We start from the raw sequence: 27,636 nt of genomic DNA, 5'->3' as shown, positions 1-27,636 counted from the left end.
TAAATTATGAAAGTGCTTTAATAAAGTGTCAAACAGTTGAACAGAATAATTAACAAAGTGCTGCCAAAGAAGCACTCAAATAGCTAGATTCATTTTCTGAAAGCCTGAGGAGCATACAAGATTTTTTAAAGTAGGGTTTAAAAAACTGTACTTGTTTGTTTTGCACAGACCAGCAAATAACCTGCTTTGCTCCTATATTCAAATGCAGAGCTGGATTTGTTGCATTTCAAGCTACCTCACAAACACAGCTTTTTGGGAAGTATCAATAAAATGGCAGCTCTCCTTGTGAGAAATGCATTACCCCATGGGGAGACTTAGAAATCCCCATCAGTTTCACACTGTTTAGAAATAAAGTTATTTCTTAAAGTTTGGTTATAGTATTATAACCATTCTCTGCATTTTTCCTTTAAATACAGTTTGAGAAAACTCAGTGTACTAGCTGAACAATCCATCAGATTGCATGAACTTTTAAACATAACAACGAATGTAAACTAAGAAATACACAAGAACCTGCACCACCAACTTGATGCCTGCACAGCCAGCCCAAGCACCATGTCTTCTGTTTCCTTCCACTAGCTCTTCTTTTCATACCAGGAAGGTGGAAGAACACCATGCTCTTGGCATTGTCCTATTCTGTACTTTCAATTTAAGGAAGCAGTACCTTTGGGAGGAAAAATAAAGTTTACAAAAAGCCACGCAACAAGTAGCTCTTCCTTAACACTAAAACCACTTTCCTATCTACTGGAAAACTGGCACCCTTGTATCGAGGGACTGCTGCCACCAACAGGCACCATCTTAGCCATCCAGGTCTTGATTAAACAGAAAGATTAATCAAGAGTTGCCCATACAAGTTGCAGAGGTTTAAGAGCAGATTTGCCCCACTAGAATCAGAGTTCAAAGCACATTGCTGGGCAAAACATTTGGTCCTTTGCTTGGGGGCACATGGCTGTAGAACTGAACTGACATCAAGTCTCAATGAGACAACTTGTCTATATTTTGAGGCAAGATGCACTAGCTGCAATTAGAGAATCACGATGGACTTAAAGAAAACGCAAACAGCAGCACAGTATAAAAAGGCAGATAAATACCAATTAAGGCTCAGTTCTAAGGCTGTAATATTCAAAACAGGACGGAGATCCCAAATCTGAAGCAAAGGAAGGGTAACCAGAGATTAGAAAATCCACACCCCATAAAAAGAATTCTTACTTTGGGAGCTGTATGAATATGTAACTGGAAATCAAGGAGAGAGCAGGTGCTAAAGTGTGATACAAAGAAACAAAACCTCTGCTGACAAACACAGCCTTGAGTCCACATACATGCACAATATAGGTGTTACGCCATTTCTGATTTACTGCAGTGTTATGTCCTGGCGCAGTCTCCTTTGCTTCATAAGGTGCTTAGCAGTTCAGTGAAGTGTCGTGCTTTAGAACCCATTTAAACCACCCTCCTAACCAGAGCAGGTCCCATCTCCCATTTTCAGGCAGACTTCTCAGAAAGCAGACCTTTGTGGTGGACTTTGTACCAACCCCTAGCTCTGGAACACTCCTACATGTAGGTGCATCATTGAGTTAGTTCTTCTAAGTAGCATTGCACCAAACAATCCTACATTTGCTTAGATGATGTTCTGCCCCCATGTGACTTGATGGCAGTTTCTATAAGCTCCTCAGGCAAGACCTTCAGACTTTGCAGTTCCATTATTGCTTTTCTAACATGTTTCTTTCCCAGCCTTTTCTCCCTCAATCCCTTTTATCCAAGAAGAACTTTCTGCATCCTGTGTGCAGCAACAATGGCTTCGTCCTCTGAATCAGACTCGCTCTGAGAAGTGGAGCTCTGCGAGGCAGAGCTGCAGGGTGAGGAGCATTCTGGAGAGCACAGGTAGTGCATCAGTGGGAGGCGGTACTTCCCACAGAAGTCAACAAACTTGATTTGTCGGACACAGCTGTCAAAGTAGACACCTGCAAAGAGAATGAATGTAGGGCAGATTTTAGAAAAGAAATGATGCCTCAATGATTTGGCTAAAAAAAACTATATAATTTCTTATTCACGTACATTCACTTAGGATGGAATTAATCAGGAGAGGTGATGAAAAACACTGTAGACGAGGAGGAAGAAAAGAGACTTTGGAGAAGAGAAGGGAGCACTGTATTTGTGGACTATCATAGATTTAATTCTTTTTAGACTTAGATTATATGTAGCTTCTGGTAATTCATGTACTGACAAGATTTTATAGAAAAACAGGAAGTTTGCTAAGTCTTTGCACACCACAGATTTCATGCTGAGACCCAACAATCTAATCCTGCTAAATTCCTACCAGTTTGCTTGTCTGTGAGTGTGTGTTTGCCAAGTAGTCACTAGCTTGACTAGGAGCAGGGCAGTGGAAAAAAAAATCAGGACACTTGTGTTCTATTTTCAGCTCTGCCACAATTTCATTGCTGGTTTTGCAACTCAAGGGAAAATGGATCATTTTAAGCCCCATCTATAAAATGGAGATACTCAGCTGCCACCTGCTAGGGGTTGGAGAAAATTCTTAAGCAACTGAGATCTCCAGGTGAAAGTTTAGAAGGGCAAAAGAGCCTCTGAAAAAAGAAACAATGGATTATTCATTTCACAGCAAAGGAGATTTATCCACGAATTGAGAAAATTTCATGCTGGGAGCTGCCAAACATATCCTTAAACATTAAATCCATTTGCCCACTGTACTTCCCTGTTTGACAGGCCCCTTCTACCAGCAGACAAAGGTATGTATACAAATAAAAGCTCTCCCTCTCATTGCCCCATTTCTCTTCTGCTTGACTGAAGTCGTCATGCTGAGTTTAGATGCTATTTTCCATGGGAACAGAATGATGCCCTAACACACAATTATGTTCTCCTCTTGCAGAAAGGCCAATCTTAGACATGGACATTTTCAGAAGTTTCTAGGATGGTCTTTTTAAAAATTCTATTTGGTTTGGAGCTAGCTAACAGCTGCTTCCCCCATCCCCCTTCTCCTGAAAGTGTGTATACCAGAACTGGACTGTGGTGCTAGTTCACAAAAAAAAAAAAAGACAAGGAAAAAACAGTCAGAAGAGAATGAAACCTATCTACTGTTATTGCCTAAGCTACACACAACTCAGAAAAGAAGAAATTTCCCTTTCCTCTCCTCTCAACACATCTGGCCCCTCATTCCTTCCAGCCATTCCATTTCGAAATTGTCCTACATGGATGTAATGATTGGATGAAAAATCCTACATATGTTGTTTGGAACTCCTAAGCTTGCACAATGCCTACAAAACCGCTTGCACACATACACGTCTGCACATACATTATAGTGTTATATATAGTTTTTCAACCCAGAACAATGCCTTTAGTTCTGGCTGAACTGGTGTGATCTACATTTCCTCCCAATTAGAGAAATTAATCTGCAAAGCAGTGAGTCTTCCTAAGGACACCTCATAACATAGTGCTCTTGGTTTGCTGGTTTTACAAAAAAAACCCAAAAAACTTTTCCCACCATATGTGACAGTGCTAGGGTTTTAAAGTGCCCCTGGAAGGATTTTCCCTGCTTTGCATAGGAACACGTAAGTTAAGAAACAACAGTGATAAAGAGTCACTGAAAGGATAAGAATATTCAAGTGCACCCTTACTAATAACATTTTTAACTGAAGATGAGAACAGCTAAGTGCAATACATGTATTAATTTCAGCATAACTGTGGATATATACAATACCTGGGGCTACTGAAACACTCAGCAGGCATTTCCTGATACAGCAGCACATGCAGCTAGGCTATGAGGGATGAGATAGTTATAAAGCGATGTATAATGAAATGAAAGCAGGGAGAAGAGTGGGAACTAGAGAGCAACAAACTTACCCCCACATTTGGGATTGGGACAGTTGCTGGCCAGGTTCAGATATTTGAGAAGATTCTCAGGAAGATCACTGGGACCATAGGGAACATTGCGGGCTTTAATGGTTCGCCCGGCCAGTTCCTGGAGACTTGGGGGATTGTAGGTCAGGTCACGGACAAACCGAACCACCAAAGGGTTCCCACGCAAACTCAGCTCTTCCAGGTGAACCAGGTTGAGGATCTCCCGGGGGAGGTATGTCAACAGGTTGTTGTGGAGGCTAAGGGAACGTAGGGAATGCAACCTGAAGAGCAAGAGGAAGAGTCCAGAGGAGCAAGCAAAACTTGTTTGCATTCATATTACGAAGTACAGCCTGCTTACCACACCTCTTGCCCATTTTTGTCTGAGTTTCCTCCTCAAAGCACAAAGTCATGCTAAAACTGCTGGTGTGTTGGTTTAGCATACAAAATAAAAGCCTTGCTCAACTACTAAATGCCTGGTAAGGAAGGAAACTTGGTCTGAAACGTATCCTGCACCCACCCTAAAAAACATAATAAAGAACAAAAGCAGTGCTACATAAAATGGATGTTCTTAAAAGGCTAATGTTTCCACGCACTAGGGGCATGCATCCAAAAAGGCTCTGTACAATACTCTGATAAGTCACTTGCTTTTATTCATGTATTAAAGATGAGTGCACTGGTAGCCACCCAGCTCTGGGAAACCCCATGCTTTCATTGTTCCACCTTATGCTGTGATCTGGTCAGAACTAAAGAGCTCAGCAAGGTCACAGTGATGTCTGTATAGGTGACACCCCACCTGCTGATTCTGTAGGGAAGCTCACCCTACTTAGCAACCATAAACTAGGGCCCCAGGACAGTGCCATAGGATGCTACTTGGAACCATTTTCATGTGCGACAAAACCAAGGTCATGAGCACCCAGAGTCATTAAAGAGCCCATGTCAAAAGGAGTGCCAAGACTTGCTACCCCATTTAAATTCCACCTTAGGCTTCCATCCCTTTATCTTAGAGTTTCAACTGCATATCAAATTCTTCTTCATTTCCTGTCTTAAACTGTTGTATTGGGTTTTTCCTTATTATGTGCTGGATTAAAATGTTCCCTTACCCTTCAGGGGTTTATTGTGAGGCTAAGCAAATATTAAAGTATTTTGCGATCCCTACATGAGTGGTGTTATAGAAGAAAAAAGGAGCATGCGGTATCACCAAAAGGTCTGGGTGCAAGCAAAGCAGGCTGAGTGCAACCCAATGAAGATGTGAATGGCAGCAATTTACTGCACTACTGGAACTTTTGCATTTCCTAAACCTGTGCTTAGATGCTATGGTGACATGTCTTACAATCAAGACTTAAGCAGATATTCACTGGTACCCATTCATAGTATTTCAAATCAATTCTCTTTGCACCATACATTTACAGTCTTTTTCCAGTGCCTGGGCCTAAGAACCTATCGCTACAGATCTAACCTGTGATTAAAAGCTAAAGAGCAAGTTGTTTCTCCCAATTACTCCCATCCACACTTCCCCGATAAAGAATGTTTTGAGTGTTAATTATAGCTGGTGTATGAGAAAAATGAAGTAGTTGGAAATACTCACTGAGCCAGCTGTGGCGGGATACTTTGGATCTTGTTGTCACACAGTACCAGGTAGCTTAGTGAAGGCAGGTTTGCTAACTCAGGTGGGATTGAAGTAATGAAATTCCCTCCAAGGTATAAAAACTCTAAGCTGAAAAAGAAAACACTAGGTTATTTTACTGAAGTCATTACCGGTTTGATTGTCACTGGGTTTAACACCTCATGATCATCTAGAAAAGGATTACAGACACATACGTAAAATTTTCCTTAAGACAGAATCTTAGTAGAGTCTTCAGTACACATAATGACGTAATAGAGCTTCTACCCACCTCTAGTTTACATTGAGCACTGCTTTCTGATTAAAAGTCAGTAAGTGCTCCAAAACCCACAGGATAACTCAGCTGTCTCAAAAATTTCTGAGACAGTTAGCAACTTAAATTTGTGGTGATTTGAGCAAAGGAGTCTTGATATACAGCTATCTTCCCATAAGCCATTTACAAAAATCACCTGGGGTCTCTATCTGAGACATGTTTAGGGCTCCAACAGTAGCTCTAATCCTTCTCCACCTGTTTTCAGTCACTCAAGTTTGAACTCAGTAGGGGCATGGCACTTGATGCCTATGGGTCAGCACAAACTAAACTTATTTTTCTAGAAGTGAAATAAATACATGTACACAGCAGGACTCAGGCTCTTTGTTAAAGACAAGGAATGTGTAGAAAATATATCATGGTAAGTGTGTGGCTCAAGGTGATGTGCTCTGGGCACTGCACCTGAACTACACCACTGCATTACTGGTTAATGCCCTGCACTAGTGGTAGTGCTCTATGGTGCTTAAATGGGCTGGGAAATCAGAGAAAAAGTTTTAACTGTAAGCCAAGCCTTCTGGTTAAGAGCAGTATTCTACAGATGCTCAAAAATCCACATGCAGACTCTAGCTTTAACTTAGAAGCACTGTCCAGGAAATTAATTTTGATTAAGTAGAGGGAAGCTACAAGACTCTAGACCAGTAAGCAATTAGGGCAATTCAGTGCTGACTCATACCCTTCACCAATTTCCTGAACAAGAGTGAGTGTGAGCAAAAAGAAAGTCTCTGGATCATTTGGTTACTGGAACAAGCTACAGTCTCCTCCCCGCACCAAACTCTTTATCTTCCCCATGTTGGCTCCAGCACTGATGTAGGGAGGCCAGAGCCACTCTTTCTCAGAATCTTTGAGGGAAAATGAGAGAGGGCAGAGGTGCTAATACTGTGTGGCACATCCCAGCACCCTTGAAAGAATCTCAAGGCACCCCAATGTGGTTGAGAATCACTGCACTAGGCTCAGATCTGGGATAGAGTCTGCATTTTCACTCTTTACCTTCCTGTCTCTGGCAATCCATCTGATGTTGCCAGAGCCCCTTTACCATCCCAGCTAAGAGAACACAATGTACAGCCAGCACAATTAATGAACACAGTGGTCAGTACCGAGGAATCAAGAGGCCTTGGGGTGGGAAATAGAATCCTGCAGCACATGGGAACACAGATTATTTAAAAATAAGTTCCCCGAATCTTTACAAATGCAGGATTTAAGGTAGCCTAGTGGAACCTCATACCCTTTCAAAAGGTGGAGTGGCTACAAATAAGTTTCTGAAAGCTAAGAGCTACAGGATTAAGGCACTGGCCATCCTTGCAACAAATTCTGCCTTGGAGCAAAGCTCCAACATGCCAATAATCCACATGAGCATTCAGCCCTCAGATGCCACAGAATGCTAGGACAAGAGCACACGAGCACTGAAGGATGCACTAAGGCAGAGGTGGCCAATCTGTGGCACGTGTCTCATAAGTGGCGTGGATAGCCTTTGTGCATGGCACACAGGAGACTGGGGAGAGGGCAGGGCATGAACACCGTATGCCCCCAGAGGCTGGTGGCGGGGGGGGCATGGTGAGCTCCCGCAGGCAGCAGCAGCACTGTCATCAGTGGGAGTGTGGCGGCGGCAAGCAGGGAGCTCCCACAGGCGGCCAGTGCTGTTGAGCAGAAATGGGAAGCTGCCTGCTCCAAGTTCCCCACTGTCCTGTCACACTTCCCATGCAGGTGGGGACAGCAGTGAGGGGCACAACCCTGCGATGCTGCCCACACTACTCCTGTCCACACAGGGGAAGTGTGGCAGGACAGAAGGGAGCAAGCAATTTTCTGTGCCCCCTGATGTGCCCTGCTGCGCCAGGTTCCAACGCTGCTTTGCATCGGCAGTGCTCCCCACTGTGCTGCCTCCCTGCAGCCCAGGGCTGGGTCTGGGGCCGGGGCCAGGGTGGAGAGGCAGCAGATGTTTGCAGGTGGCCCAGGTTCTGGGTAGCTGCTGACAGCCACAGAGCCCAGGCTGGGGGCAGAGGCTTTGGGTGGGGGTCACAGCCCAACCATTCAGTGCATCCAGACACTACAGTGCATGCAGATTAATAATCAAATTCCGAACTGGAACACAACACAAAACTGCAAGTTCCCCAAGTCCTTCCTCACATTTCCTTGTTATGGAATTGGATGTGGAGGCCAGAGAGAACTGTTAGACCATACAGTCTCATCTCCTGTATAAGAAAGGACAAAGAATTTCATCTCTGACTTCTGTAATAAACCTACTACCCTGTGCTGGAGTAAAGCACCTTCTAATGAGGCACTTCGGGCTGTTTCACATGTATATGCACTGCAGCGCTTATATGCACTTGTATAAGCTGTGACACATACATCAGCGTGAAGAAAATGGCGGTGGTGAGCTTTTGAAGTAAAACACCTTGGTCGTGCTTTTGAGCTAAAGTGCACCACTGCCGTTTTCTGCATGCTGATGCACATTTTGCTGCTTATACAATTACACATGGCACAGTGCACATCAGTTCGCATTAATCATGTCTGCTCCAAAGTGGAGGATCTCCGGGGCATCGTGGGACAAAAAGGTATGTGTATAAATGCCCTATGTCTTTACTTGAAGACTTAAGGTGGAGAATCAGGTGCTTCCCTAGGTAGTTTGCAAACCACTGCCCCACTTCTGTTAACCATTTCCTGGGGCTATTGCCAGAGGCAGCAGGAGAGAGTTCAGGATGTGTTTAGAGGGTGGCACACACTGTAACCTGGTTTCAGAAACTGGATGCCAGATTATTTCCTTGGCATGTTCTGGAAATGTACAATATATTACTGGGCAACTGTAACTTTATTAAACAACATTCTGGTCCCTATTAGAAAGATAAGAACTTGCCTTACTACAGTCAGGGACCTACCTAATTTGTGCTGGCTGCCCGCTGATTCTGAGGGCAGAACATGGAGCTCGACAGTCATTTCACGGGTGGAGCGCAGGGAGCCCCCCACAGCTCTGCTTGGCTGCAAGGGCTGTTATACAGCCCTGCCCCTTGCTGCCAACCTGAAAGGGGCAGGGCCACATCACAGACAGCCCTCGCAGCCAAACAGTGGCAAGGGGTCAGAGCCATCTTGCTGGCAGCCCTCCACCCCACTTCCCTGCCCAGGCAGGCTGCCAGAGTCCAAAGGGCTGCTCTTGGCTCCTTCTGAAGAGCCAGTATTTTATTTTCCATAAGTCCCCCCTAAGGATTTTGCAGGCATAGCCTGATTTTGCGGGCAATGACACATTTCACAGAATCTGTGAAATCGCAAATTCGGTAGGTCCCTAACTACAGCAGTTTTCAAACTCTGTTCTGTGGAGCCCTGGAGTAATGGTGTAGGCCAGGAGGCAGTGTACCGTCATTGCTGGGCTGGGTCACCTGGCTCTGTGTCAGTCTTTAGGATAGAGGTAAGGGCTCCACAGCAGAAGAAATGACATGAAAGGGTTCCATCACCTGAGGAAGTTTGAAAACCATTGCCTTATCAGATGAGACTCTTGGCACATTTAGTCCAGTGCCCTGTCTAACAGCAGCCAGCACAACCTGCAACAAATGAAAACACCCTGTAGCAGGCAGCTCTTGAATGTATCAGGCCCTAGAAAGATGTCCTAGTTCCCAGTATTTAGCACTTAGCTTCTGTGCCAAAAAGTGAAGGCTTATCTCTCATTCCAAAGCTGCTATTTGTTTTCTATTTTTTAATATGTATTATAAGGAGAGCCAAAGCCCCGAATTATCAATACCCATGCCTATTTTCCTTGGGATCCTACTAATCTCTTGCAATTTATTCTGAATTGCTGAACTAAACTCCAAAATAAAACTTGCACATTAAAACTATCTTCTCCAGTCATTACTATACTGCCCTAGCAGCCTCCTACAAATGACTATACCTACATTACTACTACAGATAAATATTCCACCGACTTCAAGAGTTTGTGCATATACAGTATTCAGTACTAACCTAACTCTTCCAACTGAGGTCAGTTAGAGTTTTTATCATCAGTGTAAGGGAAGAAGAATTAAATCAGCAATGAGCAGTACTGAAAATGTCACTGATCTTGAGTGAATCAAGGTCCTGAGGTCAGAGATTTCTGGCTTTAAGCCAAAAGGCAACTGAAATTTTCTGCAACTGATAACTCCAAAACAAGAGAATTCTGCTTGGCATCCCCCCTTGATGCTCTAGGGTGCCTATGCACGAGCAGGGAGACTGCTCCAAGGTGCCGTAATTCAGCACGTCGGAGAAGACTCAATTGAGCCTGCTGGAGCGTGGCACTTATAGTGCTCCAGCGGCCTCCTGCCGCAGTGTCCCTATGCTTCAAAATGGCAGCAAGGATGCTTTATCTAAAGCTTGTTCAACAAGCTTTAGATAAAGCACCCCTGCTACCATTTTTTAAGTGTGGGGATGCCAATATGTGAGATGCTCCAGATACTTTAATTACAGCAGCTCTGGGAGCCACTCTAATTAAAGTGCTCCCCTCGCAATGGGGTATATAAATGCCCCTACTTATTAATCTGTAACCTCCACTCCTCTTCCTGTTTTTCTCACAGTTTGTCCCAGGGACTCAGTTGTTATGCAGTTAATGGCCTCCCTTCTCGCCACTGAGGGGGGCTTAAAATTTCCTGGTGGGTCCAGACCCACTGTGGCTGCAAAAAAAATAGGCCTGTCACCAACGATGGCAGTAGTGGATGCTTCGGAGCAGCACGCCACAAACTAAGCACCACACACTTCCCATACGCCACTCTGATCCCCTTCCCCCGCCCTGCTTTCTGCTCCCTGTCCTGCGTTTCCTGCCTTGGAACAGATCTACTCCTCTGCTTTCTTCTCCCTGCCCTCTGCTTCGTGCACAATCTGCTGCTCTACTTTCTACTCCCTGCATTATCTGTTGCTACACTGCATACCCCCCTTCCCCAACCTACCTTGTGCCACATACAGAGGCTGTCTTTGCCACTTGTGGCAGTCTAACGCACACCGGCCACCCCTGCTTTATAGGCAGAGTTTATGAACAGGGTATATCTAGAGTGATCTATCCTGTCATAACCTTCATGGCATCCATCACTATTATAGATTCATAGATGTTAGGGACTGGAAGGGACCTTACAAGGTCATCGAGTCCAGACCCTCTGCATTTGGGCAGGAAAGACTGCTGGGATCACGACCCCAGCCAGTTGGGCATCAAGACACTTTCTGAAGATCTCCAGGGTGGGTAACTGTACATCTCTGGGAGGAGTCTGTTCCAGACCCTTGGCATTCAACTTGTAAAGTTTTTCCTTATGCCCAATCTGAAGCAATCTTCAATCAGTTTGTGTCCACTGTTTCTTGTCTTCCTATGGACTGCCTTGGTGAACAGATGCACACCCCTAATATAGATACCTGACCCTTAACTGTATTTTCCCCTTCAAGTCCATCCAGCAGGCCCCTCAGTTTTGGATTATATGCTAGTTCTTCTTTATCTTTAATTGTCTGTGAGTCCCTCGTTACTTAAGTTGTTCCAGGACTTGATGTAGAACACCACCTCACTCCACCAGCTGCTACTGTTCTCTTTATTTACGTTAATGCCAGTCTATTAAGTCAAATTCCACAGTAACAGTGATGCTTCTGATGGGCACGGGCCATTGGGTCAGCCATATCTCATGTCACAGTGAACAACCAACTTTTAAAATTCACCTAAGTGTTGCAGTTTTCAGGTAAACCAACTATGTTCAAGGATGGAAAAATAAAGAGAAAATAAAATAAATCTCTCTCCTCCTTAAGATACTTCCTAACAAAGTCTGATATTGCATTAGAGTTCTTATCTACTTATACATTTCTCACCTCTTCAGTTAATTAATTCTCCAAGCACGCAAACTGACAACTGAATTAACATGCATTCCCTTGCTAATTTTCATTCCTTATAGAATGTCTTGGGAAGAACTCACTACTGACCAGTTCTCTAGTCTCCTTATACTAACTACAAGCCTTCAGTCTTAAAGATCATGACATGTCTGCTGAAAAGAGAGCATGGAATAACTGCTGGGGAGGGGAAGGAGGAAAGAGAGGTGACTGGCTTACGATGAACACACTGAAAGGAGTGGAAAACTCCTCGCAGCAATTCTGCCCTGAATGCAGGGCTTCCACAGCTCTCATGGCAAGTTGTGTACCTAGCCACAGAAGCATTTTTGAAAGGCCGGAGTTGCACCATAGCTCCTTTGCCCTAAGGGTCACTGTTCTGCTTAAAGGCACCCTCTCTTCAACTGTCCTCTGCAACTTTACTTCCATCTGAACTCCAAAGCAAAGGACTGGGAGTGAGTCAATGTTGCTTTGTGGGAGCAATCCATATGCAAAGTAAGAGTTATTGCTAGGAGGGTTTCCAATCCATCGATTTCATAGATTTTTAGGGTCAGAAGGGATCTTAGTAGATCAAGTTTGCCCCCAGCCCTGGGCAGGAAAGAGAACTGGGGTGAGGTGACCGCAGCTAAGTCATGGGTGACTGGTGCCTCCTGAGTCAGGGGAGTCACCTGCCTCCTGCAGTGGTCAGTCATTGACTGGGTGGGGGGCAGGGAGGGTCGGGTCTCTCTTGCAGCTGATCCCACTGACCCACAAGTGGCAGTGGCATGCTGCTGGCACTTCCAGGAGAGTGCTGGCATTTCTGGGTGAGCCTCCACTCCCCAGCCAGTGCTTTTCGGGGGGCACCAGCGCTCTCACCTTCCCCCCTGCCCGGGAACGCTGGCTGACAGGGGGTGCACCAGTGCTCAGGGGGTGCAATATGCACCCCCTATGCATCGCCACTGAGCTAGCTGCTTGTCTACTCTCCTCTTAAAGACCTCCGAGGTAGAGGAGAGCACCACCTCCCTTGGAAGCCCATTCCAGATTTTGGCAACCCTCACCATAAAGAATTTTTTCCTAATGTCTAATCTAAATTTGCTCTGTCTATGTGGCTGTTGTTCCTAGTAACCTTCAAGGGGCACCCTGGTAAATGAAGTATCCCCTATTCTTTGCTGCCCCGCTGATGAATTTGTAGGTGGCTACAAGATCCCCTCTCAGCCTTCTTTTGAGGAGGCTGAAAAGATCCAGGTCCCTGAATCTCTCCTCGTAGGATCTTACTTACAGGCCCTTAACCATACAAGTAGCCCTCCTCTGGGCCCTCTCAAAGTTATTAACATCCCTCTTGAAGTGCAGTGCCCCAAACTGGACGCAGTACTCCAGCTGCGGTCTTACCAATTCCAGAGGGGAAGTATCACCTCCTTTGACTTGTTCATGATGCACCTACTACTGCATGAAAGAGTGCAGTTGGCTTTACTTATCACTTCATTACACTGACTCCAAAATGAACATGAGTCGTCAGCTATGACTTTGAGATCCCGTTCTGTTGCTGTGATACTTAGAAAGTCACGTCCAAGTCTGTAGGTGTGTTGGCGATTCTTTCTCCCTAGATGCAGCACTTTGCACTTATCTTTGTTAAATTGAATCCTATTTTGTTCTGCCCACTTTCCCAATTTGTCCAAATCCGCCTGAATCCGCTTCCTGCCCTCCAGTGTTTACTCTTCCCATTAACTTGGTGTCGTTTGCAAATTTGGACAGAGTGCTTTTAACGCCTTCATCTAAGTCCCTGATGAAGACACTGAACAGCACTGGTCCAAGGGCTGAACCTTGGGGAACTCCACTGCCCACATTTTTCCAAGTTGAAAACAACTCATCCACCACTACCCTCTGGGTGCATCCCATAAGCCAATTCTCCACCTACCTGACCATGTAATAATCTAATTCGCAGCTCCTTCATTATTTATAAGAATGGGATGCAACACTGTATCTAAGGCCTTTTTAAAATCCAAGTAGATGACATCTACCTCAACTCCTGCATTTAAGCATTTTGTACCTGGCTATAAAAACAAGGTTAAGTCAGGCAGGATCTACCTACTATGAATCCATGCTGGTTGCCCTTCAGCATTATTTTTCCTGCTGGACTTCCACAAATGTATTCCTCAGAAATTTTTTCAAAGGTTTTCCCAAGGAGAGAGGCGAGGCTAACCAGCCCATGGTTACCTGGATCATCCTTTCTCCCCTTCTTGAAAATAGAGACCACACTGGCCCTTTTCCAGTCCTCTGGGACCTATCCTGAACGCCATGAGTGATGAAACAACTGTGCCAGTGGTTCTGCTATGACACTGGCCAATTCCTTCAGCACCCTTGAATAAAGATCATTAGGGCCTGCTGACTTGAGCATGTCCAGCCCCTCCAAATGTCCCTTCCCTAGGTCAGCATTAACTGTTGGTGGGTTGGAGTCCCTCTTGTGCCTGTCTATAGTTCCTTTGGGAGATATGCCTTTATCTGTGTTCAGGAACACAGATGCAAAGAACTCATTTTGGAGCTCAGCTTTGTCCTTCCTATCTGTTACCAGTTGCCCTAGTCTGTCCTGTAGGGGTCCTATATTTCAGGGATCTATGTGGGATCCCTGCCCATTTTCTTATTGGCACTTGTTTACTACTGTCCATATCTGCATAACTCCACTTAACAAGGCACCATCTCCCTAGTTCTTATACGGTTCCACTAAAAACATTTTGTTCTGGGTTTTAACAACTACATGGAACACCCTGTTCAATAATCACTTGATCATGGTAGTTTAAAGTATTTTCCCATGCTCAGAAAAAAAATAGGACTAATGGGCTCACCTGGTAAGGAACAGAAAAGACAGACAGATATGACTAGAACTCAAGCTGGTTTTATGAACTTTTGTGTCCTCAGATGACTACTGAGTCATGGTATTATCAAGAGCTGACATGGTGTAGGACAATAATCTTTGTCTCCTGTGACCCTGATTATCCTCATTTCTTCAGGTCCAAGGCTGGCTCCTGAAATCTGATGCAGGTTTCCTCATAAGACAAGCTGACTCAAACCCAGAGAAAAAAAATTAGGCACAGTGTGACCTTATTTGTTTTATAGCATTACCTCTAAAAGTAACCAGCTAACTTTATCTTTACCATTAGTGAAGAGATCAGAATTCCTGAACCAAGAATGTCTTCTGAATGAGGCAGCCAAACTAAAGAGACCAGGAAACTGAATCTAAAAGATTAAATGAACACAGGGAATTTCAGACTCTGGTCTTCCTTGAGCAATTCCAGAAACAGTTTTTTCTTCTGCAGGAACATATCGACTGAAGCAATAGCTTTGGACTAAAACAAAGAGCTGAATATGGCCCTAACTGCCATATAGGGATTAGTAGGTACTGTTACGTTCTGCAGCTGCAGATATATTCAGTCATTTGGAGTCAACCCAGAACTTGTAGAAAATTGCCTGCAAAATTTGCTTGTGGAAGAAGCCACCAGAAATTCTGGGGAACAACACTAGGGATACACAAATTTCTTAAGAGTAGGCTGACCATATGGAAATCCCAGAAATATGGGATATCCAGGACACTACCCCCTCCCTGCATCCACACCACCCTGTGCTCTCACAAGTTGGTGGGGATGGGGCTGTGTGCCAGGCAAGCAGCAGTGCCTGCCTGCCAGGCACTCTGTGCTGCTCTGAGTCCCATCCAGACTGTGCCCCATGCCCCTGCATTTCTGGGATGCCCATTATAATTCTCAACAGCTGGCTGCGATCGCCTCTGAAATCCAGGACTGCCCTGGCTAAACCAGGACATATGGTCACTCTGCTTAACAGGAAAGCAGCAAAGGCAGAACAACTGCTATAGCAGAAGTTTCTGATGGGAGAGCTCTCCCTTTCTCCTACAGCTCTAAAGAGTAGCTCCTCCAAAGGGTTATGGTGACAAACTCCTAAAGTGAATACAGAACCATGGGCATTCTGCTCAAAGTTTTAGATGACATTTGTTCAAAACGAGAAAGAGGTTCAGACAGCTTTGCATGGGTGATGAGGCAAAGCACCTTCAAGGACTGGCCTCTACTGGATTCTCCTTAAATAGTCTCATATGTTAGGTCTGAATGGTTAATCCCAGGGACACTGCAGGGAAGGTGAATCCTCTCTACTAGAACATCTGCTTTCTTTGGAATAGGAGCCCTCGGACACCTGTTACCTTTCCTCAAAGAAACTAGCAATACAAGTGACAAAACCATAGGGACAAAAGCCCCCAAGTGCACAATACCCACATCATGAAAAATGTGTCCCAGATACAACCCTCAGATGCAAGAAAGCAAGCTGGCTGTCTGCAGACCCAGTGCAATAGCAGGATCCTTGCTTTTTATTATCATATGACCTCTGGTACTGTAAAAGATCTCTTTGGCTCCACCAAAAGAATCCAGATCCTTGGCCAGCAGAATCTATTGTGATGGCTCCTTATGGAGTACATTAAAAAAAAATGACCCTTCTTTCAACCAGGGATTGACTATCAAGCATCTGCTTAGGGACTAACTTTCTGTAATTCATTTTCACTCATGGGATACCAGAGCCACTTGCATAAACAGGTAGTGGGGAAGACCACTGTATTCTTCTAGGCCCTTTTTCAAAATACAAGCAAACCCCAACTTACCTTGCCTTCATCTGAAGGCCCTTCCCAGAGGCACAAGAGGCACCTGTCATGACTACTGGAACCAGGCAAGAAGAGGAACACCTTCTGTATCCCATTATTTTCCTCCAGAATGGATCATCATCTTGGGAAAGGCCCAAAGCCACCTAACATATTCAAAGTCTGGCAAAATGGCTGCAAAATTAATTAGTTTCTACAGACTTAACTATTTTATGTCTTTATTTTGTATATTTATAACCCATCCCATCCAAAAGGCACAGAGTGACTATAGGTATAAACGTATACTGGGTTATTTAAAACAAGATAAAAGGAGAGGATGATTTTGTTGCTGCTCCATGTGCCAGAAAGAAAAGATGGCAGGATATTTATATTTTAGCATACATGTTGGAAGGTTAGCAGCTAAAACAACTGCTCAAAAATGGCTCCATGGCCAAAATGGCAACTCTTCCAATGGTGTTCCATGGAGGCCATGACAAAGAGACTTTTTTTTAAAATCAGCTTTAGAGCCCCTAACAGAGTGCAGAACATGGAACAATACTCCTCCCTCCAACTCCTACTCTTTTTCAAGGTAGATTCAGGCTGGCTAGTCCTAATTAGTAACAGGACTGCTGACAGTGGAGTTCCTATGCAAATTTTCAACTTTATACTACCGGAGCTCAAACTGAAAAATCGCCAGACCAAGACATGCCAACAATATGGATTTCACTGTGTAAGTAAAGTTTTAAACTACACAAGACTCCATTTCCTCTGTCCAAGAAAGAGTGAATAATTAACTTGGCATCCACTGTGATCCAAGATAGTAATATTAGCAAAGTTACACAGCCACGTAGGACAGGGTGAATTTGCAGAGTTGTTCTGGAAAGATTAGATGCATGCTGTACTTTTCCCAAGCTTGTGCCCACGATGAATACATAAAAAAACACATGCATATAGCACTAATTCTCAGGGCCATGGCAGAGCCCAAATCAAGTGGTGAAAAACACTTACCACCTTTCAGGAACTTTGAAAAAAACTGACATTTTAAAGGAAAATTCAATTACATAAGGTAGGACTAAAAGGCAGACAAGAAATAAAACCCTGACATAAAGGATAAGCCCACCTAACTGAACAAAAAAAGAAAGGAAGCTATACTGAACTGGCTATCCCATTATTGCAAGTTATGAAGTTTCTTTGATATCATCAGAACCATCTGGTACTGTTACTTTTAATTGCCTGATCTGAAATGCTATCTATTTTAATGTCTCTAACATCAGCTAATTTTAAGACCCACAGAAGGCTGCACTGAAAAAAAGAAAAAGGATTCAAAAGGGTTTGAAGGCTTGTGGTTTTTTTTTAATTCAGTGAAGATTAAGTTTTGGAAAGCTGTAAAGGCTCCATAATAGCATCAGGAACCCAAACAATATCATATCAAGTAGGAAAGCCACACAGTAGAATTGACCAGAAAGAAAAGTCTTGTTTAATGTTGACGTGCAGCTTATGCAAAATGAAGAAAAAGTGGAAATGGCATGATTAAATTAAAATGTCTATTTGTTTTAGACAAAGAATTTGCAACATGGACAACGATTTTTTGTTATAAAATGCTTTGGTTAAAAAGAATAAGCATATAGCTCCTATACACGAGCAGGGAGGCTACTGTGATATACTGTAATTACAATGCGTCGGAGCAGACTCAATGAGCATGGAGTCCTACGCGGCTGTGTAACTTTGCTAATATTACTATCTTGGATCACAGTGGATGCCAAGTTAATTATTCTTCTCTAATGCAATTAATCGAGTCTGGTGGAGCATGGTAATTACTGCACTCCAGCAGACTCCAGCATCATGTGTATCAGCATCCCTGTGCTGAAAAATGGCAGCAGGGAGCTTTAAACTAAAGCTTGTTCGATGAGCTTTAGTTCAAAGCACCCTGCCACCATTTTTCAGTGCAGGGACGCTGATACACATCATGTTCCAGGTGCTTTTAATTAGCGCAGCTCTCAGAGCTGTGCTAAATAAAGCATCCGCCCCTGCCTCCCAGAACACATCTAAATACACACACAAATAGCAGCATCAGCTTCTGACTCATCTATTCCCTGCATCTCATCTTCCTATTTTATAAATTTCATAGCTGAAAGCCAAACAGTATGGGTACACTTAAAAACAAACAATCACTGTCCAAATTTAAATTTGCAAACGCGACGTCACAAACAGCAATTTGCTGTTTGATAAAACTGAGGAAAATATTGTTCCCCTCATACCTTCTCCCACCTAAAAATCAGTGCACTCTTTACAGTCTTGTACAGCTCTGCTAACGAGAGGCTTACAGCTGTGTACTCCTGTTTCCATGCTGGGAACCATTCACAAGCTTCTGCTGGCAATGGCAGGATTCCAGGTAAACTGCTCCCTGTGCCACAGCCATGTTATCTCATATTGTACATTTTAAACTACAAAAATAGGTCAGAGAATTCATGTGGGTTCAAAACTCTGGGTTAGCAGAACATCTGGCTGTGACACTGCCAGCTACTGCTGTCATAGTTGCTAATTCCTCTCTAATGCAATACATGAATATTAATCAAGAAGCATGCTTTCATAAAAAAAAAATAGAAGGAATTGTGTTTTATGATTTAGATCAGTAGTGCTCTACCTTTGGGCTCAGCAGGCCAGGGGAATGGTGTGGGGCCTGTCCACAGAGCAGATCAGGTCCCAGAATCCAGGCCTGCATCACCAGCCCTCAGCTCAGTGTGCTAGGATCAGGGCTTGTGCCACCTCAGCCAGGCATTGTGCACCCAGCGTAACATAAATCTGCATGTGATCTGGTCTGCAGGGCTCCCCACAGGTCAGGAAAGGGCAGCTGGGAAGCAACAATGGATGTCACTGCTCCTACACTGCCAAATTCTCAGACCCATGGGGAGCCCTGCAGGCTGGATGACACTGCTGAACCTTGATTTAGATTCTCAAGTAACTTTTCTTACAGTCTCAGCCTTTTTAATATAAATTTTAATTATTTCCATATCCATCAGGCCAAGCTACTTCAAGCCTATGCTGGTATTAATGCTTATATATAATGCAGAAGGAAAGGAAGTTAGAATTGAGCTAAACTGTGAAACAAATAACAAGATTAGACTAGGAATTTTTAAATGCCTATGAACAGCTTTGATCTTAAGCGCAGCTGCATGAAAAGAGTCAGCTGGACTCTTTTTTGGAAGGAAAAATAAAAGTGCTGTACTTTCAAGGCCACTTCAGCCATCCTTAAACTCCTAAGTTGCACTGAATGGTCTATCAGAGCAGAATGAAATGACAGCTAGCCTCTCCTGCCTTGGCTGTATAACAAAAGCCAGAGGAGAGCAGTAGCACCCTAGATTATGGGGTATGTGTAATCAGCCCTGTGCACTTGTCTGGTAGCAGAAAGAGATATTCAACAGACCAACTGTTTTTCTTCAGCTCTTTTGGTGTCATTAAGAATACTAATGAGATCATGGTACTCATTTTTGGCCTTGAGTTTTGTCAGGTCCCTCCCTCATTCAGTACAACCATGATTTAAGTGCTGCTAAACAATTTCCCCAGCAGGCAAGCCATAATATTTCACCTGCACAGAGCTGGGAGGATTTAACAGCACCAGGCTCTTTTTGGGGTATCGGAGTATATGCTTACTTGAATGCGCACCTTCTGCATTTCAAAGGGGTTGTGGGGAGCTGCTCATAGGAGCTCAATATCATTTATCCCACAACTGGACAATTATTTGGGCTGGAGGACCACTTAGGGAGTTTTGGTGAGCTGTTGCAGAGTGGGTCAGCACCCCTCCCCCCACCCAGGTCAGCACCCTGCCTCTCCCCCCCCAGCCTGCATCAGCTCACTGAAACTCCTGAAGCAGTAGATTATTAGATCTGGGAGTGGATCGCAGCTCTGACCCAGGCCCTGTGGTCTCCATGGAGACTGGCCCAGGACCCCTATGGGCAGGGCATGCTCCTGGGCAGATGGGATAGGGCTGCAAACAGGTGGGGAGCAGCATTTGGGAGCAGTCTTGGTGGGCAGGACTTGGATCATGGAGCAGTGACAGTGCAGGGTAGGGGTATGCTCTGTCCAGGGGCAGAGCTGCGATATGCTCCCTGCACACCGTTGCCCACAGAACTGGAACCCATCACAGAGACATGCAGGTAGCAGATTGTGGCTCTGCCCTGGGGCCCCGGCCCAATGCTGTCACCAGGCAGCCCTAGTCCCATGGTCTCCATGGAAACTGGCCCATCCCAGCGGGTAGAGGGCACTTGGCTGGGTGGACAGGATGGGGCCATGGGCAGGCAGGGAGCGGCACCTAGGAGCATAACAGACCGGTGAGACCAGGACTGCAGGGTGGTGACAGCACAGGACCAGCACTTGGGGTACAGCTACAGTATGCTCCCCACATACTCCTGCCTGCAGAACCAGTGCTCAGGGATGTGCAGGCAGCAAATTGTGACTCTGTACCATGCCCTGATCCCGTGATCCTGATCCCAGCCCTGTGCACCCATCTTGCTCCCAGATGCCTCTCTCTGCCTGCCCATGGCCCATCCCATCCTGAACACACCCTTTTCACAGGATTTCCAGACCAGTCTACATGCAGACCCTGCCTGTCCACTCTGTCTGATGCCCCCAGCTATGGGTACAGGGCAGATGGGCCAGCATACCAGGGCAGTGGTAGGAGGAGGAGCTGCAGCTAGAGGCGAGGGAGAGCTAAGCAGCACCCAGGCGAGGGGCAGCTGGAGCCAAGTGGCAGCTGCAGCTTCATTGGGAGTAGCCCCACCGGAAGCTGTGTGCGCTAGTCTGGACTGGGGCCAGTGGGTAAAGGATGGAGCGCAGTGTGGGCTGTCCCAGGTGGGACTCAGCCCCATGGGGAGTGCCACAGGGGCAGCTGCAGGCCAGATCCAATCAGCTGGCAGGTGCCCCTGTGGGCTGCATCCAATCAGTCGGTGGGCCAGATCTGACCCATGGGCCCATATTTTGCCTATCCCTGTTCTAATGTTATGTTGTTTCCTAATCCAAAAAACCCTTCCACATTCCATCTATCTTTTCTAATAACCTAGGTGCCTCTTCCCTACCAAAGATGTTAGGAAGCATAACACCAATTAGCTGATATCAAAGTGAGATTACCCAGAAATATAAATCCAAAAGAGATGATCTCAAATCGGCTCTAAATCCTTTTAAAAGACATTTCACCAAACAATGTGAAGTACAAGTGAGAAAGCTTAAATCAGATAAAATACACCTTTACCCACCCCTTTTCTATTATTTGCCAAGTTCAGAGAGAACCATGGAGCTGCTGCTGAGACGAACACATTTAAGTTCCAACATTTGCCTGAAAACCATTTGTAAAGCATTTGACGAGGAAAGAGGCAACCAGCAGAATTCCTAATATTGGGCCCTTATTAAAGCTCCATTTGCAAACCTTCCCACAGCCAGCTTCTTTTTAACTGTACATGTGTTTAATTTGGAATATCATGCATTAGGAAGAGCAGAACAATCCCTATCATTTAATGGTGTGACCCCAGTGATTGCAGCTCTGCCCATGCCACATTGTGCAAGGCAGGAGGCATGATTCTGCAATCAGGAATGAGACCCCAATCACACCATTACTACTTGCCAGTGCAAAGACAGCCCAGGATCATAATCTCAGGCTTCCCTGCAATGGCAAACTGGACTGGGACTGACAATGAGCTGACTGTTGGCTTCAGCCCTGGGAAACCACCAGTTCTTAAACTGATCCTAATGTGGTCTGGGGCTGGGATTGATAATCAGCTGATTGCTAGGGCTGAAGCCAACAATCATCTAATTGTCAGCCCTGGCCTGGACCGCACAAGACCAGGTTTGACTACCCAGGGTAATGCTGGGGCCAGAGCTGACCATCATCTGATTGCTGACCCCAGAACCATACTAAGGTCAGTTTGAGACAAGGTGCTGTCCAGGCCAAGGCTCCCAGGTGCAGAAGATCAGAAGCTCTTGGAACTGAAGGGCTTCACCCAACTGGGGACTTTAAACTCCATCAGGAGCCTCCAATTCCCCAATCCAAGCAGGGGTTTAAAGTCCCTAGTGGAGGACTTTCAGCTCATTTGGCCCCATTCTACCAACGGCCACATTAAATTTAAGGCAGCACACAAATCAGCTATAAAAATGTTCTACATGATATGGAACATTTTTATAGCTCATTTACCACTTTATGGTACCTTAAATTGGGTGCACGTGTAGCATCCTTGCTATTAATGCTACAATTAACACATTAATTATTTGGACCTTGAGCCACCAGGTCCACCAATACCTAAGAATTAATTAGCAATATCAGAGGAAAGATAAAAAAGAGTAAGATATGACAGAGATACAGAAAAGAGTTACATTACATTATAAGCATCAGTTCTCATTCACTTTTTCACTTCTTGCACTGTGTGTTCAGTTACTCAAAGAGATGCTATTTCCACTTGCACTGGCATATATCTCAAGTTAATCCAGGCACTCCACTGCAGACAATGGAATTAATCCAGTCAAAACAGAGCTGGGCAATTATTTGGGCTGGAGGGCCACTTAAGGAGTTTTAGTGAGCTGTAGTGGGCTTGGGAGGGGAAGGGCTGACCTGACCTGACCTGGCCTGGAGAGGTGGGAACAATTGATCCTCTCTCACCCCAGGCCTATCTGCCTCTAACCCACTGCTGGAGCCACCGGACAGAGTGGGTGTGGGGGGAGGTCTCCATGGAGACCAGCCCTTGGCCAGGTGGCTGGGACGGGGCTGCGGGCAGGTGGGGAGTGGTGTGTAGGAGTGGGCTGGGTGGCCAGGGCTGAGACTGTGGGGTAGCGGTGACACCATGAGACTGAGGCCTGGGGCAGAGCAGCAATCTGTTCTCCACACATCCCTGCCATGGATACTGGTTCTGTAGGCAGCGACCAGCCCCTGCCTGCAAAACCAGTGCCTGTGGGGTGGAGAGTGGGGTGCCTGGGCACTAGGGCTGAGTCCAGTGGCATCAGGTACACTGGCAGCAGCAGCCAGGCAGAATGAGCTGCTACTGTGGGGACTGCCAGGAAGTCAAGTCTGGCTGCTAACCTGTGCCCACAGCCAGCAGGACCAGCCACACATGCCATAGCCTGGGCTGGACCCCACCCCTGTGTCAGGGCCAGATGGGGCTGAGGGATTTGGTGCAGCCAGATGTAATCCCTTGGCAGACTGGCTCCAGCCTGTGGGCCATATTTTGCCTACTCCTGAGTTAAAGACTGTATGAAGACTCAGACAACAACATTCAAGTTGACATCAGCAAAGTCAAGAAGCCAAATGCTATGCTTCACTAAAAACAGTGAAGAATCTCCACAGTTAAGACCAACCTCAAGTAGCATTACAGAGGCTTAATCCCACTCCTGAAACCCAAGTGCAATAAAATGCAGTCCTGTGACAGATGCAATATCAACATTTGTGCTTAGACTAAGACTTGGTCAATGCAGGAAAAAAACCATGGCTACTATTATCAGTTTGAAACATTAAAGAGGTTGAGAATTACTGATCTAACTTTTCCATCTCAAGACGCCCTAGATAGACTCGAGGCACTCCTCAGAAAGTGTCAACTCTTAGTTTTCTCTTGTTTTTTGACTAGAGAAAAATAATAAAGCAATTCTCCTGCTGCAGAGAACTCAGAAAGATCACAGCAGGTCAGAATGTTTTTAACACTCTGGATTCATATTTGAAATCTCTAGGTTCTCTTGTGAATCGTGTTTGCATACCTAACAGTGCTTAGCATCACAGAATACCCCCAAAAGGTTCTCAAGGTACCCCAAGGTAAGACTCACTAAATAAGATCAACAAAGTTATGTCAGAAAGGCCTTCAGCTTAAATATGGCTGCAACTGCACCAGCAAAACTCCTTTTGCCATTATGTATTAGAGTTTCTTCCAGGGTGGATATGATTTAAACCAAATTGGTTAAGTCACGATTTAAAACATTGGTCAGGAAGCCTCAATTTAATCAACGTTTTCTACAAAAAGTGCATTCTTGTTGTTTGATTTCCTTTATTCATTTAACTTCTTGAAACTGCACTTTTAGAGAGAGGTAAGGGCTTCTCTCTGTGCAGACAAATTTGCAAAGAGACAACAGGGCTGATGGGCAGGTAATTGCTAGCAGTGTGTGAAGCTTCAGTAGCCAATTTGATTTGGAGGAGATTCAGCCCGATTCGGGTACTGAATCTCTGAATCCAAACTGAATCAGGAAACAAATTAAAAGCTCTGAATCTATTTGAAGCATCCAAATTGATTCAGAAAAAGATTTGGTGATTCGGCCATAGGCTAAACAGGCAGCTGACATGACTGCCTTCAGCTGTTAAGTCTGTTGGGGTTGTGGGGAAGAAAGCGGCATGGGAAAACTTGCTCAGCCAGGGCGGGGGGGTTACAGAGGGAGGGAAGCGGGGGCAGGATGCGGGTGTGGCTCTCTCCAGGTAGAAGGGGGCAAATGGCAGCACAGCAGAGCCCCCACTCCCAGTGCTGCCACACCTGCATCCTCACATGCTGGTTGGCAAATGGCGGTAGCGCCTACTCTCCTGGGCCGGCTGGCAAGCGGCGACAACACAGAGTCCTGGCTACCAGTACTGATGTGGACACAGCAGCACGGGAGCAGGGACCATGCCCTGCTGCCACTTGCCTAGCTGGCGCGGGGTCACGGGATGCAGGCGCAGCTTGCTTCCAGGCAGAAGGGGTCAAGTGGCAGCAGGCCATTTTTTAATTTTGTTAAAAAAAATCACTGATTTTTATCCACCCTGTTTTTTTTTCCCCAAGTCCTATCCCTTTTCAGTACATACAAGACTACCCCTAGAATTTCTAAGTATAATGAAAGAATAAGGGTCCTTGTTGCAAGCTCTATGCTCTGGTCACCAGCCCATACTAATGATTGTTTCAGCATATTTTTGCTGCTAATATTACCTGGGTTACCAGATTAACCAGCACATGATTTCTCCCACCTGCACTGTGCTGTACAGACATACAAAGCCCACAGGTGGTTTGAGGCTTCCTCCCACTCTCACTGGAAGCCCTATAACCAAGTGAAAATTTGGGATGTTTTCTTGAAGAACATTGTGCATGTCAAATGAATGCCCTACCCTCACTCTTCTCAACCCTATTTTCCCTGGGATGGCCTCTTCTCCCTGAACAAACCTCAATTACAACATTGACCTTTCCAACTTTCATCTGCTGAAAAACACCACAACACTAGCAACCCCATGAAATCAGATATTAAACTTGGAAAATTAATCTGAAACATATGAGATGACAAGGAGAAACTCTGGGACTAGTAACACTTAAAAGACACTTACAACTGGACAACTAATTATTGTAGGAACCCTGATACAGCAGCAAAACTACCGATGTGATTTTTGTTTGAGTGGGGTGTGCTATACTAGGAAAAAGACTTAAAAGTATCAGCTACCTCAAGGTACCTACCTCACTGATGGTGTAGCATTAAATGGCAGCATCTGTATTAGATGTCATAAGGTTCAAATGCTTTAGATAGCTAATTGGATTTAAAACCTCAACCTTTCCCCTCTGCAATTGAAATGCACTCCCAAAGCACATCTCTGCTGGAGAAACATTTACTACCTTCCCTGGGCTCACCTCATATCAGATGAGGCAGCTGGCACTTTTCACACAAGTCACCTTGCTAGGTTGAGCCAGGGGGGCCTGTCCAGGCCTTCAATTCACATGAGTGCTGCATCGTTGCTTGGATGTGACCACATGCCATTCAAAAAGCAAGTTCAAGCAACACCCTTGGTTTCCCTGCCCCCTCATAAGGACAAGCCCTGGAGCTCCTCTGCCCATGGTACTGCGTGGGAAGGGTCACACTTCTTCTCAAGCTGGGATTTGAAGAGGCACTCAGACTTAGGGCTGGCACTTCAGGGACTCTGAAACAGTCTTAGCTACCAGCTCCCCTAGTCCATTTGCCATCACATCAAGGGCAAGCAAGGGAGATTTAAACTGGACATTAGGAAAAAGTGTCACACTAGGAGGGTGGTGAAACACTGCAACAGGTTACCTAGAGAAGTGGTGGGATCTCCCATCCTAGGAAATTTTGAAGGCCCAGCTCAACAAAGCCCTGGCTGGAATGATCTAGTTCAGTGTTTCTTAACCACAGGGTTGCGAGAATATATGAAAGGGTTGTGCACAGTCATAGGAAAATGTGCAAAATCACAGATTTTTTTCCTTTAAAAGAGAAAAACATGGAAAATTGTCCATTTCCACCCGCAGGCTGGCAGGAGGCTAGGTACTTAAACTATTTACTGGGTTGGGATTGGCCACTGATGTTTACTAGGACAAAAAAGGTTGAGAATCACTGCTCTGGTTGGAGATGGTCCTGTTCTAAGCAGGTACCATGGCACCTGGGTTCCCACCTGCTTAGGGTTACCATACATTCAGATTTACCTGGACCCCATCCTCTTTTTGGGTCCTCCCATCCCCCTCCGGGCAGTTTTTTTAAACATCAACAAATGTCTGGGATTTTGCTTTGCTCAGCACTAAAGTTTTTCCCTGCACCTCCTGGTTTGCCCTAGCAAGGAGCTGCTTGGGTGTGGTGGGAGCAGGGAGTGAGCAACTGGAGGCAGGGGCATCACATGCTCTGCGTGCACATATGCATGCAGCCAGCATGCGGCCCAGCAGGGTGGTGAGAACAGCCCTGGCAGCTGCATGGAGGGTCAGGTCTTGGGGACTGTCTGGTATGTGCGTGTGTGTAGGACTTGGGGACTGTTGTGCATGTATGGGGAGGGTTCGGGGGCTGTCCAGTGTGCACATATGTGTAGGGCTTGGAGACTGGTGTGAGTGTATGTGTGAGCATGCACTTGGGGACTGTCCAGTGTGTGTATATGCACGTAGGGAGTGCTGTGCATGTGAGCAGGGCTTGGAAACTGCCTGGTGTGTGTGCAGGGCTTGGGGGCTGTTCCACACGTGCATGTGTGCAGGGCTTGGGGATGTCCCACATGTGCAGGGCTTGGGGGCTGTCCTGAGTGTGTGTGCAGGGTTTGGGGACTGTTTGGTGTGTGCATGTGTAGGGCTCGGGGACTGTTGTGCACATGTACATGTAGGGTTTGGCGGCTGTTGTGTGTGTGTGTGTGTGTGCACGCACAAGAGAGTGGGGGGCTGTGGGGCAGAGGGAGGGGCACCAGCATACACCCCCCTCCAAAGGCCTCCTCTTTTAAAGCAGGAACCCAGCCCCACTCCCCCCCGCGCTGACCTCTGCAGGCCCTGGATGTCTGGCGGGATGCTGTGGAGACGGTTGCCGCCCAGGCTGAGGCGCTGCAGGCCGCGCAGGCCGAGCAGGGCGGGTGGCAGCTCGGCGAAGCAGTTGCCGCTGAGGTTGAGGACGCGCAGCGAGCGGCCAAGCGGGGCCTGCGCCAGCCCCTTGGGCAGCGACCCGGGCCCACCCAGCCGGTTGTTCTTGGCCAGCAGCGCCCGCAGCCGCGGC

The 27,636-nt window shown here is 45.8% G+C and overlaps 1 protein-coding gene across 1 annotated transcript in view; it reads right to left on the bottom strand.

The window, feature by feature from the left end:
• Window positions 1–27,636, bottom strand: part of LRRC58 (leucine rich repeat containing 58) — a 27,821-nt gene continuing 185 nt past the window's right edge. Inside the window, exons 2-5 of the mRNA XM_019548536.1 lie at window positions 27,406–27,636; window positions 5,432–5,560; window positions 3,850–4,127; window positions 1–1,955 (exon numbers count right to left, since the gene is read on the bottom strand). Of these exons, the coding sequence (XP_019404081.1) occupies window positions 1,747–1,955; window positions 3,850–4,127; window positions 5,432–5,560; window positions 27,406–27,636 (847 nt within the window). The 3' untranslated portion in view covers window positions 1–1,746. The remainder of the gene's footprint in view (window positions 1,956–3,849; window positions 4,128–5,431; window positions 5,561–27,405) is intronic.

The sequence above is a fragment of the Crocodylus porosus genome, unplaced genomic scaffold (genome assembly GCF_001723895.1).
Source record: "Crocodylus porosus isolate Cpor-Errol unplaced genomic scaffold, CroPor_comp1, whole genome shotgun sequence".
Lineage (NCBI taxonomy): Eukaryota > Metazoa > Chordata > Crocodylia > Crocodylidae > Crocodylus > Crocodylus porosus.
The sequence above is the reverse complement of the archived record's forward strand: the minus strand, read 5'-3'. Positions and strand labels throughout refer to the sequence as shown.